Consider the following 17,491-nt stretch of genomic DNA (forward strand, 5'->3'; position numbering starts at 1 on the left):
TGTTCTATTCCAGTATTCGACGGTCTTCTCCCTGACGATCACAACAAAATCGTCATCGATTTGCTCTTTATCATGGCGCACTGGCACGGACTCGCTAAACTTCGGATGCACTCTGACCTGACATTAGATATCCTTGACCGGCAAACCACTGAACTTGGTGAACAACTTCGTCAGTTTAAGGCAAAGGTGTGCTCTGTGTACAGCACCCAGGAGCTTAATCGTGAGCTCGATGCAAGATCTTGCCGGCAGGCAAAAGAAACAGCTAAACGGGCAGAGAAAGACAAGGCAGGTGGCAGTCAGCAAGGAGCTGCGGCTCAAAAGCCTAAGGAAGGTGCCAATGTTAAAGGGAAACAAAAGGCAAGCCCAGAGTAATCACAGGATGCACCTTTACCGGGGAAACCTAGGAGAAAGAAGTCGTTTAACCTTCAGATGTACAAGGTTCATGCGCTGGGGGATTATGTGGCCTGCATTCGTCGCTTTGGTACCACGGATTCATACAGCACAGAGCTGGTAAGTCTTAATATATTGCATGCCCCTCTCCGACTTAACTACTATCAGGGGGAGTTAGAACATTGCATGCCAAAAGGCAAATACCGTCGAACCGACCAGAGGGACTTCATTTGCCAACTAATGCAGATTGAGCGCCGTCAAGCACGCTTACGTCGCATTAAGCTATGCCAGCAAAAATCCGCCCCTCGTGTGGAGGTCAACGAAAATGCGAGTGATCCCCGCTTACAACATCACATGGGCCAAAGCGAAAAGGTTTATGATGAGTTTGGTCATTACCTGCGCAGCTGTGCGAGAGATCCTGCTATGAAGGTAAACAAACTTTTTTTTTTGGCGATTATCACCATTTTGACGGGTATTTCAGGACTTCCTACCACGGATGAAAGATCATATTCTTGATCGCCTTGTTGCAGGAACTTCTGGAATGTCTACGGAGAAATCCATCCACTCTGACGAAGAACACAATTCAATCCTGTTCAAACGAAACCGAATCTATCATCACAATCTTGTCAGGTTCAATTATACTACATACGATGTTCGAAGGGCTCAAGACGTCATAAACCCGAAGACTCCGCATTGTAATATAATACTTCTCTGACGTGATTGCGATGATGGAACTGACGACAATTACTGCTATGCCAAAGTTTTAGGCATACACCACGTTAATGTTGTTCGCACGGGGAACATCTACGAATCTCACCGGATAGAATTTCTGTTTGTTCGATGGTACGAATCCGTACAAAACCATGCTTGGGAGGCATGTATGTTGGGCCGCGTTAGGTTCCTACCCCTCGCAAGCCCAAACACATTTGGCTTCGTGGACCCAAGAGTTGTTCTCAGGGCATGTCACATTATTCCGGCATTCTCTCGAGGCCAGCGCAATCTGAACGACGGGATTTCTCCTCTTGCAGGAGACATGATTGGTATGAGTATTATGTCAACAGGTAGACAGCTTGATTTATTTTAGCGATACTTACTGATATCACGACTGTACTAGCTTTGCTGATCGTGATTTACTCATGCGTTTTCACTATGGGCTTGGTGTAGGACACACATATTCCCATAGGCCTGGAATCTTAAAAAATCTCGGCTCGGCACTATGCCCTGCAGCTCAAACCGAAGATATTGAATACATTGGAACCGAACAAAGCCTCACAGAAACCACCCATTGGCAACATGCAGCCGATGATGAGAATGAAGAGGGCGAAGATCACGTTGGTGTCGAAGAATCTATCCTCTTTGAGCAGCGACGTAATGGAAGCACCGAGACGCTCATAGAGGCACTAGAGGAGATGTATTTCTACCACGTGTTAGATTATGAAAACTAAACTTCTATTACATCAGTTTAGATGGGCACAAACCCAAACTATTTCCTAGTCATCTCGTTGTCAGTCCCAGTGTCATCAAATACTGGCCATCATGGCAATAGATCCTGGCCATCACCGCTACATATCCTGGCCATCATGCGATCTCTAATCCCTGGCCATCAATATCTCTCAGCCATCACTGGCCCCCGGGCACCTCTAACTTTTAGCCTCGTCAAGTGCTGGTTCATCGCTAAGTAGTACTGAGCCCAAGTGACCCTTGTTAATTTACAAACCAGCACTTGACTAATGAGTGGCTGCCCCTGTTTGTCCGTGATATTTATTGCGCTGCAATTTTTCTTCTAGTCAATCCCAGACGGTGAGGTGAGTCCCTATTATCTAGGTAGGACCATCTTAACTCTATCACAGACATTCAAATGCATCAAACATACCTATATGTACATGAATCCGACCAAGTCTACATGATGGTACAACTTGCTGTAAGTAGGCTACTTGGAGTCGACTCTTGCTGATACCTTTCCTCTAGCACAAGGAGGTATGCATTTACCATCAGACATCAACTGAATCTAATCATATTTTAGCACCCCTTCTCAGCATTCAAAAACCGTCAATTTCATTTTATTGGATACATGGCTGCCCATGGCGAAGTGTCACCGCTATACGTAAGACTCCCCCTTCAAAATCTTTCCTCTCATTGTTGGTTTGCAGTGTGATGGGCTATCTGAGGTCAAAAGGCCTTGGCTTCAAAAACTGAACATCCTTGGAGTGCTGTGTATCCCCAACGACGTTGGCGTCATCCATGATTACCCCTTGTTTGCAGAGCTGGTCAGGAGTTTGTCTTTTTTGTGCTGGAAATTTCGTTTTGAAATAGTAGACTTAGGTTGGCGACTCTGACTTTTTGGTTAAGACATCTTTCTGTAGGTCTAATATCTTGGTTAAACCAGGCCCCATGTGGTTCGTAAGTATTGTTCTTATTTAAGTCTAGCTTGCCATGGACTTATCTTGCTTCGGCAGTTATCCCAGCTATCTGAAGCGTCCATCCCTTTCACCCTGGCGCAATTTCCACATGGATTTCCCCCTCCCATCCTCGAGGACAACACATTTTCATACGGGCAGCAACTATCCGTCATCACCGATGAACCATCCTCGATGATTGAGTTGCCGCTCTCCGCTGGCCCCACCGTCACCACACTCACTCGGTATCCCAGCCCCCGCTGTAGAAACAACAATACTGCGAGGAGCAAACAATGCTCCAGGCTGTATCTGTAAATGTTGTGAGGTCGCGCGTTGCCTAGTCTGCTATACCTGAGACGACAAGTGCGTTCGACCCTAAAGGGGAAGCGAGTGCAGCAAGGATCTGGTAGTGTGCGCTGAAGCGAAGCGCGAGAAAGCGCAGGTGCGCGCAAGGCGCGGGAACGCGCGCATGTGCTGCGCGAAGCGCGGGAAAGTGCGCGCGTGTATGCGGAGATGATAAAGAGTAAGTGTGAGTTTGCTTGGTGCCAAGGAGTAGATTTCTACTATATTCTGATAGGTGGTAGGTGGTAAATAAAGTGAGAGGTAAAGTCTAGTAAAGTGGAAACTACAGTGGGAAGTAAAAAGTCCAGTCCAAAGGTCCCCCCTCTAATAATATGTACTGCTGGCGCTTATATGGCGCCTAAGCGCTGTCATGCGGAGCCGAAGCGCTACCGAGTAGGTATGTAAAGATATATGTAAGTAAGGGTCCATGGTAAAAATAGAGGTGGAACGTACTGCTTCTCGAGCCTTCTCCGTCAAATTCTGCAGTTGTATCTAACATCAAAACGACTGCCCCGCAGTTGACGGAGATGGTCGATATGCTTCCTGATTCTGCTCTTTCTTCCGCACAAGGACTAAATTTCTCTGGACTCGGCACGACGTGCCCTCAAGGTATGTAAACCATTGATAACCTTGGAGAAGTGTCTTTCATCGGTGTAATACAGATGCTTACTGTTGAGTTTCCAGATGAGCAACAACCCTCGAACATGGCTGCCTTAACTCGATCTACCTCCCTGACGGACATCACTCAAGAGAGTGATATCCTGTTAAGACCGTGCACAAAGGGTAGGACTGATTCCAAGGGGCTTGGCTTCAGCTCGTGCACTGTGCCCCTTATCCAAGTATGTGCCCTTAACTTCAGAATGACATCCGGAGAAAGTCCAAGGAAGTCCGAAGAACTTCCGGACGAGCGCGGGAAAGTTCGGAAGGACTTTCCGGACGAGTGCAAGCAACTTCCGAATGAGTGCGGGAAAGTTCCGGAGGAACTTCCGGAAATTACCATGGGGTTTCATCCTGATACGGAGATGTGTAATGGCTACTCAGGACTTGTCCTGAGTAGAAGCAAATAGAGGAAAGGCTGCAAGGACAAAGTCCGAAGCAGAATAGGTCCGGAGGACCGCGGGAAAGTTCCGGAGGAACTTCCGGAAACTTGGAGGATCGGAGGATCGGAGGAGCAGAGGAGCAGAGGAGCAGAGGAGCAGAGGAGCAGAGGAGCAGAGGAGCAGAGGAGCGGAGCTCCGGCCTAGGGAATTCCTCCCTAGGCCTGAGATGGATAATGACTAAGTCGGAGGACTAGAACTGTTATGAGGACTTAGGGTGAAGGCTAGTGCGAGGACTAATATGTGTATGATATTCAGACTGAGGAAGTACAAAGATTCTACAGAGTTTATATACTACAGAGGACTTAACAGAGAGTCAGTCAGTGCAGTCCGAAGCTATGCGAGGCTGTGGACGGAGGATGTAGAAAAGTCAAACACTAGTCTATCGGAAAATAGTAAATGAAGACGGAGATGAAGACATAGGAAAATAAAGCCGGAAATGAAATGAGGTACGGAAAATGAGGAAGTCTAACTCAAGAAGGAACATACAAAGGGATAAGGCACGGAAGATAGACGCGGGTCGGATCCGGATGTTCGGAAGTCCGGAGACAGGTGATTACCATAAGGGGATGGGCGCTGATTTAAGGTTTGGGTTAGGACATGACAGATAGGTCGGATCCGGAGATCCGGAGATGTGGATATCAGATCTGGCGTCCGGATATCAGATGCAGGAGTACAGAGATCCGGACGGATAGAGGATTGGGTCTGGAGACATGGACAGGAGGTCCGGAGGTCCGGATGAGGCGTGGGAACATTGTCGGATGTTGGTCCGGAATGCGGGATATGATATATCCAATGCATAGCACCAGTTGAGGTCATGGCGCTTGTGACACCTATTCATTCTCCACTTTCTGAATTTGCCGTCACGACCCCAGTTTTAGCTCGGACCATGCAGACCATCGAGAGCAAGGACATTGAGACGCCCCAAAAATGCGCTGGCACAAAATCACGTATTTACATCACAGGACCTTCTGTCGGACCTACCGCTGAAACTGGCGTACTGTCATATCCCGCGTTCCGGATCCGGACCTATCACACTCATCATTTCCGGATTTCCGGATCTGGCCAACTTCTATGTATCGTCCGGATCCGACCCGCGTCTAACCTCCATGCCTTATCCCTTTGGTATTTCCCTTATCAGTTAGTACACTTTATTTTCCGTCCCTTATTCATTTCCGTCTTCATTTTACTAAGTTCCGATAGACTAGTAATAGTTGTCCCATATGTTTTATCCATAGCTTGACATAGCCTCGCACTGCACTTACTGTTCTCTGTTATGTCCTCAGTAGTATATAAACCCTGTACAGTCTCTGTAGTTTCCTCAGTTCGAATATTATCTTAGACTCTGCTCATTCTCTCCTCCGTCCGACTTGAGTATCTCTCTCGTCGACCTCCGCTCATCTTAGGATTGATTCCTATAGACTTGTCACCTCCACCTCTACCTTTGGTAGTCCTCCGCTGTTTCCTTTCTAGTTCGGACTTCATCCGGATCAGTCTTATCTCTTGTTCCCGAACGTCCGCCGGAATTCCCACGCATCGGACATCGGACTCCGGACATCGCCCGACGCCCTCCGGACATTGTCCGGTAACCTTCGGACATCGTTCGACAGCCTTCGGAAGTTAGGGGCACGTACTCGGGTAAGGGGCGCAGCGCACAAGCTGAAGCCAAGCCCTTCAGATCCGACCCTTGAGCACGTTCTTAACACGTACCGTTGATGGCCTCTACTATCCCCGATGAACCTTCCTCTCAGAAGGCACGTCTGGGCTCACAGCAATACGACTATGTGTTTCCACATTCTCCCCTTGGCCAATCGCTATCGTCTGCTACTCACGCTTCCTCCTATAAATCATGCCTGGACCCACATCGATACGATCCTCTAATTCTACAACTTCAATGTGACCAATCACCATCGTCTACCCCCCATGAACCACCACAATGCCCACCTGGTCTAAAGCTTCCCGCAGACAGGAAGCCAGGAGTCCAAGCTGGGCACTTATGTGCATCATCTGTACAACTTACGCAGCAGGGATCTCCCTCTGAATTACTACAGGATGTTACCAAGCGGAACCTCGATAATGATGCATCACTACGACTTATGCGAGGCAATACCGAGCTAAACCTCGGCGATATGTTCCCGACTCTTGAACCCAGTGCCTCGAATTTTCAGTCGTCGCCGACACCTAAGGTAAAATAGGCTAGTGTGATTGTTGAGAGGATTTCGAACGATGGGAATATTGCCTATTTCATTCAGGCAGGTGGTCATAAGTACATCGCCACGGCACAGGTCAGCAGTGGAGGATTCAGTTATGTCTGGTACACTATCAAAGACCAAACAGAGGAGGTCGCCATCAAAGTGATCGACAAGGCTGGGTTGCTTGCATAATTTGTTCACTGCGCCCAAGACAAACGGCCGACTATGCAACAACTAGATGAAGAGACATTTGGAATTCGTCAACACTGGAACAGGAGTAAGTAAGTTCAATCTAGCTATGCATGGTTTATTCTAAGTCACGAGCCTACAGAGACCAAATGCGCACTTTCAGATAGCAAGCTCCCTCTCGACTCTTTCAAATCCGCTCTCGATTCTTCAAGGCCCGCTCTCGATTCTTCAATACTCTTTCTCAATCCTTCAACACTCACAATCTATCCTTCAACAGTCCCTTGCGGTTCTTCAACAGTCCCTTGCGAACTTCCAACAGTCCCTCTCGATCCTTTAATACTGCTTCTCGATCCTTCAACAATGCCTCGCGATTCAGGCTCGTGCGATCTGGCTTGCTGAGTGGATCGGCACTATGGAGGTAAGAATCTGTAGCACTAGTAGATTACCTACTTACTTTTGGTGCCCTTCACTTCGTGCCATGGTCAGTGAAAATCCACCCACTACCACCTGCACCGCAAGCTTAATGTACCAGTAATTTCTCTGTGAACCGAGTGAGTGAACGATTAATGAGAACTCTTTTCACTCACCGGATACCGAGGGCCCATTCCTGCAGATAGTGATTGATGAGATGTGCGTGTGCGGGCGCGGGTCCATCGCCCTGAAAAGGGCGGTGTGACATGGTGTGACAAATCAGCAAATTGAACCGTCCACCTGGACACACCTCAAGCATTTGAAGGCACTTTGCCTGGCTACGACACTCCAACCAGTCCATCTGATATTGTTCCTCTTAACTTCGGGTACAAAAAGACACACGAACTTCTTCGACGCATGGCTTCCTACCAAGGTGAAGTCACCGCCGGACATCCTGATTTCCCAGAGGGAAGCACTGCAGCCTGTAGAGAAGCCTCCGGGCCAGTGGACTTGAATGTGCCTGACATTGTTTACACTACCGAAGATGACGAGGTGATTGATTGATTCTACTGCGATATTGGTAAGTGCTGACATGTGATCTGCATTGTCACAGTAAAATACTGAATTGAACACCAGTGCAAACGACGTGGCATTCTGTGTATGTGACTGAACTTTCCATGATAGCTTGGGACTTGTGCCATGAAATCGGAGGCAGATCAGGGAGTTGTCGTATGTCCATTTCGCCACTGAACGTTGAACATTGGCACAGTGAGTACTGGACAGAGGATTGTTGATGTGTGATCTAACAACACACACAGAACACGTACTCGACCGCACTTCTCATTGGAGAGCGGGCTGTGCGCTGTCTTGTTACTTAAGGGTCTTATATAAAAGTTGTGTATAATGACAACACAATTATACACGGTGAAGACTTCTTGCCAGTCCTTAAGTCCACGGTCTCCGACTTTTCTACTTCGTGGGAGGTAACGTGGTGAGTTCTTGGGAGGATTTAGTTTGTTGTCCTCTTCTTGTGTAGTCTGATATGAAGTGTTGTGGATTGTTCTGTGTTCTGGATAATTCGTTAGGTTTGTTTCAGCCTAGTAGGTCGTGTTTCAACTTTGTCGTCCTTAGATATGTGTCTCACTTTCCGTTGAAAGAGAGAGTCTTATGTATACACGTAAAGCTTAGAATGAGAGCTGTTCAATGGTTATATAGTCAACCCCTGTAAGGTAGTATATAACCTAGAGTAAAATAATGATAACGAAAGTTATATAGTCAACCCCTGTAAGGTAGTATATAACTTCAGAGTAGAATAATGATGTATCTTAGTCTTACTTCAAGGCACGTTGCCTGCACTTTTATTCTTATGTACTCTCACACGGTTTGAGAGAAGAATGAAAAATGGGAAGTTATATTTTATGGGTGAAAATGGGGTCCTTTTATACCTTTTGGGAACCCCCTTACTAAGCATGATTTATCAGATGGATTGGTAAGAATGTGGCTTACAAACCAGATGATGAATCAGCTTATTACTAAGTACATTACAAATACAGTGTAATCTTACAAAGAATTTACAAAGCATGACAAATCATGACAAAACATGATGAGTCATGTGAATGTTGTTACAAAGCATGACCAATCATGACTAAACATGTTGAGTCAGCTTAAATAATGTTACAAACCAGAATATTCTCCAGTCACATGATGTGCTGACAAATAAAATCTGGTGGCTGAAAGAAGCCAAATAAAAATAAACAGTCAGAAATAAATAGATACAAAACTTTGACAAACAAATCTGTGGCTGAAAGTAGCCAAATAAAAATAAATAATGAGAAATAAACAGAAGGTCACATGCTCATAAAAATACAAGGTAAAATAAATCTGAAAAGTGAGAAATAAAATACAAGACAATGAAATAAAGGAAAAATAGAAAGGTAACTCAGTGACAGAGGGCTAGACAGTCTCTCATATCTTCCTTATCACTCTCTATATATATCTGACATGGTATGAATCACATACCATGCATGACAGCGCAGTGATTGAAATGGTCAAAGTGCTATTATATTTCATGTAAGTCACATGCACAATCTACGATAACACTCTCCAATGAGTTTCTAATAGCATTCATTGCTTTCATGCCTAGCTCGTTTCAATGTCTTCTGTCTGGTGAATAGTGAGACGTCAGTAGGAGCGCGCGTGCTAAAACACAAGGTACGATCTCACTTTCTCGTAAAGAACTATTATTAACAAACTCTTTACCTAGCACACAAGGTACGCTACAGTCTCGTCAGTACGATATTTCAGACGCGAGAACGAACGCTAACTCATATCTCAGTTTCTCGTAAAGAACTGAGATGTAACTGCACTGGAGCTGGTCCTTTTAAGGTGAGTGGTACAGTAACGGAAAATATTCGTATCACTGCGTAACATATTGCAGGGCACGAGCCGACGTCAACACGTCGCTCGTCTGCACCCATTTTGGCTTGAGCTCAGACTTATCACTCTCCCGCCTCGTCTATCTCGGATCCTGTGGATACTAGCTGTTACTCCACCCCCAGAGCGACATGAACCCCCACACATGTCCCATCTTAGCGTTCTCGCCACTAGTCTTGCCATTGTCATCGCCGACACCACCAACACCACCCAGTGCACCAATTTCGACCCCCATTCGATTCCAGCACCCACTGATGTCATGCGCACACGCTCAGCACACGCCAGCAAAGGCTGGCATGGCTTGAACAGATGCGGACACTGGACAGCACCGGGGAAAGGGAGGGAGGAGGAAGATGAGACAAGTTAGGCCCACATCGTGGACTCGTGGTGGGGCTTTTGCGCGTTTTCTGTCTGTAGTCAATGTTAACTAACTATGGCAATGTTCATATTGTTGGTTCCTGGTGCCGCGGACAGTGGAGAGGTACCAAGCACCAATGATGGAGAAGCACCAATGACGGAATCGGCAGGAAGACATCATAGATTCTGTAATGCATTTCGGCAATTGTACTAGATCTAGGAATGTTTAGAATTCTTACTGAATTTAAAAGGTCTGGCTAGTGTGTAGGCCAGGACAAAGTATTGCACTCAATAGCAACTCTAAACAACTTTGAGACATATAGGGATCCGCACGGGTATACCCTGGGGTGTTGGGGACCTGACCCGCACCCGCACCCGGCAAAAACCCGTACCCACTCTGACGGGTATGGGTTTTCGGCGGGTACAACAAGCTCAGACCCGTACCCGCACCCATGCAGGGTTTACCCGCGGGTACCATAGGTATCACTGCCAGTGCTTAGCACATATGTCCAGCACACGTCAGCGAATGCTGACGTGACTCGAACATATGTGGATGGCACAAGAAGGAGGAGTGGAGGCACGGCGCGAATGACGGACGCGTCGAAATAGATGCTGATGTCGTGGCAGGTGGTGTGTCGCATACGATCGAAGTCGAAGGTGAGCGTGTCGAAATGGGAGATGGTGGTGTGGTGGCGCGAGAGTGTGACGTGTCGGGCGTCGCATCCTCATTGCAGAAAATGGGGGCAGAGTCAGGACAGCGACTTACTGACAAGATCATTCCTTCCTCCTCTCGTTCCTCCTCTTTTCCTTCTCTCTTCGTCCTGGTGTCTTCCGTGTGCATTCGAGCCACGCCAGCATTCACTGGCGTGGTCTGAGCGTGTACGCTCGATGCTGGCGAGTCAGCGTGTCACGTAGGTGCTGGATGGTGCTTGCTGGTGGCATCCGTCAGCGTGCTGCACAGCGACATAGTGGGTGTTGTCGAACGTGGCGTGGGGGATACGGCAAGTACCGCTGAATGCGAAGGTGTTGGTAGCGATGTGGTGGCGGGTGCGAGTTCTGCATCTGGCCGGCAGCTTGCAGGGTGGGCCAGTCGTGTCGTCTGGGATGCGGTAAGTCCTGATACCAAACGAGCGCGGGACCTTTGAGTTTCGACGCAAAAAACAAGAGCTGATGTGTTGCCGGCAGGAAGTCTGAGTGCTTGGTGGTGGTGCCGGTTGTAGCGTGCACGCAGGAAGTATGGCGTTTATGGAAGGCACGGGTATAGCTGGGGTACGGGTAAGAGCGCGGGTCTTAGAATCCCAACCCGTACCCATACCCCAGTAGTACCCGTACCTGTGACCCGCGCGGGTTACCCGTACCCGTGCAGATCCCTAGAGACATAATGTAACTGCGAGCAATGACCACACTATGCGTCAAGATATTGCAGGACATTGTAACCCTTGATTGCTAACCGGTAGAGAATAGCACGGGTAACCCATGGGTATTCCAGCCTGTACCCGTACCCATACCTGTGCCACACCATACCTGTGTGGCCAGGTACGGGTACGGGTACGGGTCCATGGGTACGGGTCTGCAGGATGAGTGGTGGTAGTAGGGCGCGAGTGGTGGTAGTAGCACACTGTAAAGTTAAAGATAGTAGTAAACGAGAAGAAAAAAAACATGCGCACCTGGAACAAGCAGCGAACGACTGAGGAAGAATGAGAGGGCGCGAGTGGACTGTGGTGGTATGCACAAGAGTAATCATAAGTTACTAAAAATGATCAGTTAGCATGATGAAGTAGCATAAAAACACGCACCTTTGCAGCCCTAATACCACCAACTCCCCATCTACATCAGGAAATTCTCACATTTACTTGATGTGCTTAAATGACTTAATAAGCACAAATAAGTAGGAGCGCTGGATAAGCAAACACTGACTTATTCAGACCAGTCGATCTCTTATTTTCGTCTTAATTTCACTTATCGCTCTGGTAGTAAGATGAAAAAGTGATCATTCAGTACAATAAGTGAAGTAATGAAACACGACAAAAAGTCAATTAAAATAGGATTTAGAAAATGAGCGAATACTGTTAGACAAAGCAGTCAAAATTGCAAGTGAACAAAACTTCAACTGTAATACTACGATGAAGAGCAATATGAAGGTGGCGGCAGTAAAAACTTGAATGGTACAAAACGCTGTGATGCTGACAGATCCAAGTTTTCGCTGTTGCCTCGCTGGTGAAGTGGGAGGTAAGCTGCAGACCTGCGACTGGTGGGAAAGGACTGTGATCAGCATGGCTTAAACTCGAAGGAGAATCGGCACACTTACAGTCTGCAAACGGTGGGCAACGACTTCCGAGAGGTGGGTATTACTATCAGCATGGCTTGAGCTTGAAGGAGGATCAGCACACTCACAGTCTGCGAATGGCAGGCAACAACTTCTGAGATGTGAGAGGCGGGTAACGCCGCGAGTAGTAAGCATTCTTCTGGTGAATAACAAAAAGGTTGCATCGACACGCTTATTCCTAAACGTGCGAAATTCAACTTCCGTTCAAAGCTCCGCCATCCACACCAGCCACATTAATTGGTCTTATATGGGTGAGCGGCTTCCACACTTTTGTCCCTCCTAGAGTTAACACTCTAGGGACAGCCCAACCTAACCAATCGCACCACACAAGACTCTGGTTCAGCGGTTCGCACCTCAGATGTTGGCCTTCGCATGCACGGCTGAGGTGAGGTACTCACAGTTTCACATATTCACCTTTACTTACTTCGAGTAGTACACGTTTACCTTCGCGCGCACGCGGCACAACTGAGAGTGTCTGTTTGTTCCAGACCCGTGCGCGAAGTATATTCATCTTTTATTGTTACCAATCGCATACTAACATATTTGTCAAAAAAAAATGTATTACCGCACTTAATTCACTTTCGCGTCTTATACTACAATATTGATTTGAACCAAGTTTGTAAAAAGTGAAATCAGTAGAATCAGTAACATCAGAGGTTTCCTTTTTTTACTTAGCGACTTTTTTCAGAGCAATAATATGAATCAGACCGAAAAGGAAATGTGAGATATTGCTGATGTAGAGTCGACTCTAGATGCGCCGTGTGCGCGCACTGTGAATGTACCCAAGCATAGAATGGCTACACTGCGACTGTGACGGGTACATCACGGGTACAGGTATTTGCACGGGTCACAAAATCCTGACCCGTACCCATACCCGGCAGTACCCGTACCTGCGACCCGCCAAGGGTTACCCATACCCGTGCAGTTCCCTACTAACCGGGTGACATTGCAAACGGGCATCGCAAAGACAAGCTCAGACAGTGGGTGACCATTATTTCGGAAAGATGGCGACTTCCTTCAATGATTTATCTGTCAAATATCATAGTTTGTGAGACATACATATGTTCAACAGAATTAGATTTGTTTTACAATTTCTTATCCCTCACTGTTATTATGCCGAGGCTAAGTTATGACTTTATCTTTGGATATAATTTGTGTATATTTGATTTTATTTTGTCAAAACTATCTATTCAAAACATCTCCAAGCCGATTTCGTGATGTAATTACTACTAATCTGCAAAACTCCCAGTTCTGACTTACTAGTCTAAGAAGGTTGATGCCTTATAAATCCCTGCAGCTCAGCGATTCAGAGCTTGCCGATTGGTAGAGCCCGTGGTAGTAATGAGAGGCGATGAGGCGAAACATACAGAGATTCTGATGCTGGTGACAGATTGATAGATTGTGTCAGACAAGATTAGGGTTTCTGATCGTACTGTGACAAATATATACAAACACATGTCGCGCGGTTTCTCTGAAAATCTGTGCAAAGTTCTGTTTTTAGAATGGTGACCCGCCGAGTTGACCTCCATTACAATGTTTTGTAAACCTGGTGGACGACGGTACTGCCGCGACTGGCAATCCAATGGGTCATCGAGAACGACATGAATATCCTCCTTAATCTTCAGGTGCGGTCTAATGTCTTGGCACTCGCGCATCCAAGTACTACTAACTTATCGCCAGGGTGATCACATCAGGTTCTATAGGGAGACCGCATACGTCGTTCGCACAGGTCCGATTACTCCGCGCAGGTGTTCAATATGAGTATAAATCAGTGTAATAATGCACTCTGATCTCACTGTATGTACTAGTCGCTCATCACAGCAAGTCACCACCTCTCTGTTCTGGAGTACTTAACGTGTTGCAAAGTAGCGGGGTGTCTGAATTGTCACTGTCAGCAAGTTGGACCATTTCAATCGCGATCATCATTGCCGCATGCACCCATTATCTTAGCCAGTGTCCGAATAGTGAAACAACGCTATCGGGCTGCAACGCGGTTGCCATTACCCCCCGGACCGCCTGGACGTTGGCTATCGTCCGACGTCGCTCATCTCCAGGTACGTCCGTTCTCTCAGACTCCAATACGAACATACATAAACCAGATGTTCGCGGAGGATCGTGAAAGAAAATTGTTAGAGGGTTGAAGGACAGGCATGTTCGGGAAGATCAAGTCGTCCAAATTGAATTCAGCTTTGAAGTGCTGAGTAAGATCTGAGCGAGAGATGTCACATAACTTAAGATGCTTCAGAGGTGCCTCGAAGTGAAGGTAAAACATTATGGCTGATGGGACTGTCAGCCGCGTTAAAGACTACCGTGACCGGAACCATGAGACTGGGAAGCACACAATGAAACCCGTGTCAACTTTGAGAGCAAATTCAAGTTGTCTACTGCCTGTTTTTCGTTTTGGCCAGCTAGAAAAAGAAAGCGCATGCAGAGTGGCGGAATGATTGAATGGTAAAGGGATAGGACTTCAGCACCACACTTCATTTTGTCCAGGGGCTGTCTGTAAACGGTTCACGATCAGGCATACAACATGGAGAGTATTGCGGTGTATCGACAGATACTTGATGCGTGGCAACACCAGGCAAAACCAGTTCATGATTACAATCGTGCCTATTTGAGGATATATGAAGTTAGGTGTAACAAGAAGTCTGAGTCGGAAAAACAACGGAAAAAGACTCCAAAACGCAGGACGAACTCCTTTGTACAAAGATTCAAGTTTCTAGAATGAACGTCTTTTATTTGCCCGGTGCGCATAGTTCCCTGACAACATTCTCATCGATCCTCTTCGTAAGGCATATCTCAAACGGAGCAGCATGTATGTTCGCAGCGTCCGAGAATGCAAGCGTGTCAATTTTCGCTGCAGGATTCTCCGAAAGGCGGAAAGCCCATAGAATAAGAGCCGTGGTGATGAAAACCGACCGATTCGCAACATGTTGACCAGGACACACTCTGATATTTTCAAGTAAGACATAAGAAATGTCAAGAGATCAACGATACCACTCACCGACGGCCAAAGCCAAAAGTGAAAAATTTGAGATCACCGCGCACACGACCTGCATCGTCAATCCAACGCTGAGGATTGAACCTGTATGGTTCCGGGAAGACTTCAGGATCATTTGCGATAGCCCTGAAGCACGAGCATCAGACCCAAAGGTCAGAGGACGAAAATGATTGCCTACTGACCAATGGTTGCCAATCACAGTCGCACCTGCAGGAATGAGGTAGTTGTTCCAAATGATGTCCTTCGTCGCGCGATGCGCAAAGCCTGCAGTGCAAGGGGGTCGATCATCATCGCGTCGTCACAACTCAAAAAAGACATACCTCCAATAGTGACAGGTCTCCACCTGAGACTCTCGAGCATGAACGCGGTAACCTGCGGCAGCATTTCGTGATCAGCAAACGTCGGCACTAATCAGGAGTTATTTGAGTCAGTTGATGCACAAAGAAAAGGGATAACCTACGCCGCGCACGCCCCACGACGTCATCGAGTTCCTCTTGTACGCGAGCCTGCGCATCTGGATGAGTGGCAGCAGCCATTATCATAAATGTGATTGTGGACGCAGTCTACAACAGTTGTCAACTTATGATGCGATGCAATGTGAGAACCTACCGTATCAGAAGCGGCTCCAAATATCCCTCCTGCAAGGTATGTCAGTTCCTGATCTTCGAGCTGGTACTGTTTCTGGTGCTCTAACATGAACCTCGCAAAGGATGGTCTTGCAGTCCCCTCGCACTTCACAGTGGTGAGCGAGCATATTTATCATGACAAAAAAATCACGAACCATCTGTCTTCGCACTGCGTCCAAGTGCCTGTTACAGAGAGCAAGGTCTTCTTTGTGCCATGCCTTCAGCTGACTCAGGTAGCCTGGGACGAAACGCAGGATTGGATACGTATCCACGAGGTATGCTCCCGGCTGGATAGCTTGACCAAAACGGGCAAGAGCCTTATTGATAGCAACAACTTCAGGATCTGTATATGAAGTCGGAGTAGTTTTTCCATAGGTGAAGGACATGACCACCGAAGCTGAATAACTAAAATGCTCGAATTATCACCTGTACCGCGTAAGAAAGAGCGAGTGTTCGTACCGCATGGCATGACCTTGGTGGTTCTTTGGATCATTTAAGATATCCAGAACCAGATTCTTCGCATGCCTGGTCTGGATGGGCTCGTAGGTCTCCGCAACCTTGGGTTGCAGGCCTGCATGCAAGACCCTGCATTACATTCAGTCTCGCTGATCGCACCTGGTAGAGACAAGATAAGTACCTGCGCACCCGGCGCAATCTCTCACCAGAGCCCTCAAGCAACACTCCCAACCCGCCAGACAACGTCTCATGTACTGCAATAGAACGTGGGCGGTCGGCAAGATTTGCTCCCTCTTTTTCCATGATATCTGCCGCAGCCTATGACGAGACTCACTTCGTGCTTGGCTAAACGATGAATTGCTTTATGCTTACCTGATGACGTCCTATAATCACGAAAATCGTATGGCCTTGTTTGAGGGAGAACACAGGTCCATATTGTTCTGTCCATCTCGCGAATTGAAACGGTACACTGCGCAAAGGGTTAGATAGAGATAATGCTGATGTCCCTTGAAAAAGACTTACTATGACTTTGGCATCGCATTTCCTAATAGCCAACGTCCAGGCGGTCCAGGGGGTAATGGCAACCGCCTTGCGGTCTGATATCGTTGTTTCACTATCCAGACGCTGGCTAAGATAATGATAAGGGTGCATGTGGCAATTATAATCGCCATTGAAATGGTCTGGCTTGTTGCTAGTCGCGATTCAGACACCCCGCTACTTTGCAACACGTTAAGTACTCCAGAACAGAGAGGTGGTGACTTACTGTGTTGAGCGACGGGTACAGTGAGATTAGAGTGCATGATTACACCGACTTATCAATACTTATACAAACACGGCTTGAACACCTGCGCTGATAAACCGGACCTGTGCGAGTCACGTATTGCGGTCTCCCTGGACCACCCAGGTGATAAGCTAGTAGTGGACATGTGTGTTCCAAGGCATTTCGACTCCACCTGAAGATTATGTAAGGTAGATCTTCATGTCGTTCTCGACTAGTCCACACCCGTTCTGCCTTCGGCACAGGAAGCAAAAAAGAGTGCTTCGCACTCTTTTTTTAGCTTCCTGGCCTCAGCTTCATCCCAATAATTTAGAAGGCTCCTGATGAGCATTGTTCCTTTGTCACAGGAAGCCAAAGAGGGCTGCGCCCTCCTTTGGCTTCCTGGCCTCAGGCTGCATCCTAATAAATTGTGTATTTTGAATAAGATCACACCTCAATAGTGTATTTTGAAAAAGAGGCACATTTATGAGCACCATTTGAAAAAACTAAAAGTACAA

At 47.1% G+C, this 17,491-nt stretch overlaps 5 protein-coding genes across 5 annotated transcripts; 3 read left to right on the plus strand and 2 right to left on the minus strand.

Annotated features, from left to right (window-relative positions):
* Positions 1-2,296: 2,296 nt before the first annotated feature.
* HD556DRAFT_1440281 (uncharacterized protein) lies at positions 2,297-4,195 on the plus strand (the record flags this gene model as incomplete). The annotated part of the gene is made up of 8 exons (XM_041306092.1): positions 2,297-2,311; positions 2,359-2,367; positions 2,414-2,494; positions 2,541-2,657; positions 2,713-2,790; positions 2,847-3,048; positions 3,615-3,737; positions 3,813-4,195. The coding sequence occupies 8 exons, from the start codon at positions 2,297-2,299 to the stop codon at positions 4,193-4,195; spliced, it is 1,008 nt and encodes a 335-aa protein (XP_041163260.1).
* A 1,745-nt stretch (positions 4,196-5,940) lies between these two features.
* HD556DRAFT_1440282 (uncharacterized protein) lies at positions 5,941-6,609 on the plus strand (the record flags this gene model as incomplete). The annotated part of the gene is made up of 2 exons (XM_041306093.1): positions 5,941-6,411; positions 6,478-6,609. 2 exons carry the CDS (start codon positions 5,941-5,943, stop codon positions 6,607-6,609), a joined length of 603 nt encoding a protein of 200 aa, XP_041163261.1.
* A 765-nt stretch (positions 6,610-7,374) lies between these two features.
* On the plus strand, positions 7,375-7,581 carry HD556DRAFT_1232260 (uncharacterized protein; the record flags this gene model as incomplete). The annotated part of the gene is made up of 1 exon (XM_041297496.1): positions 7,375-7,581. A coding segment is annotated over one exon (207 nt), but the record flags the coding sequence as incomplete, so codon positions are not given.
* Positions 7,582-9,553: 1,972 nt separating this feature from the next.
* On the minus strand, positions 9,554-12,268 carry HD556DRAFT_1306028 (uncharacterized protein; the record flags this gene model as incomplete). The annotated part of the gene is made up of 12 exons (XM_041299861.1): positions 9,554-9,701; positions 9,824-9,857; positions 9,883-9,993; positions 10,177-10,293; positions 10,405-10,531; positions 10,574-10,678; positions 10,719-11,177; positions 11,259-11,425; positions 11,475-11,523; positions 11,604-11,634; positions 12,116-12,176; positions 12,202-12,268. The coding sequence occupies 12 exons, from the start codon at positions 12,266-12,268 to the stop codon at positions 9,554-9,556; spliced, it is 1,476 nt and encodes a 491-aa protein (XP_041163263.1).
* Positions 12,269-14,868: 2,600 nt separating this feature from the next.
* On the minus strand, positions 14,869-17,016 carry HD556DRAFT_1462175 (cytochrome P450; the record flags this gene model as incomplete). The annotated part of the gene is made up of 12 exons (XM_041308272.1): positions 14,869-15,082; positions 15,138-15,260; positions 15,317-15,398; positions 15,455-15,541; positions 15,595-15,697; positions 15,744-15,866; positions 15,916-16,165; positions 16,220-16,345; positions 16,398-16,534; positions 16,589-16,685; positions 16,739-16,844; positions 16,980-17,016. The coding sequence occupies 12 exons, from the start codon at positions 17,014-17,016 to the stop codon at positions 14,869-14,871; spliced, it is 1,485 nt and encodes a 494-aa protein (XP_041163264.1).
* Between the last annotated feature and the right edge of the window lie 475 nt (positions 17,017-17,491).

Source organism: Suillus plorans (assembly GCF_016647745.1).
Source record: "Suillus plorans strain S12 chromosome Unknown HD556scaffold_13, whole genome shotgun sequence".
Lineage (NCBI taxonomy): Eukaryota > Fungi > Basidiomycota > Agaricomycetes > Boletales > Suillaceae > Suillus > Suillus plorans.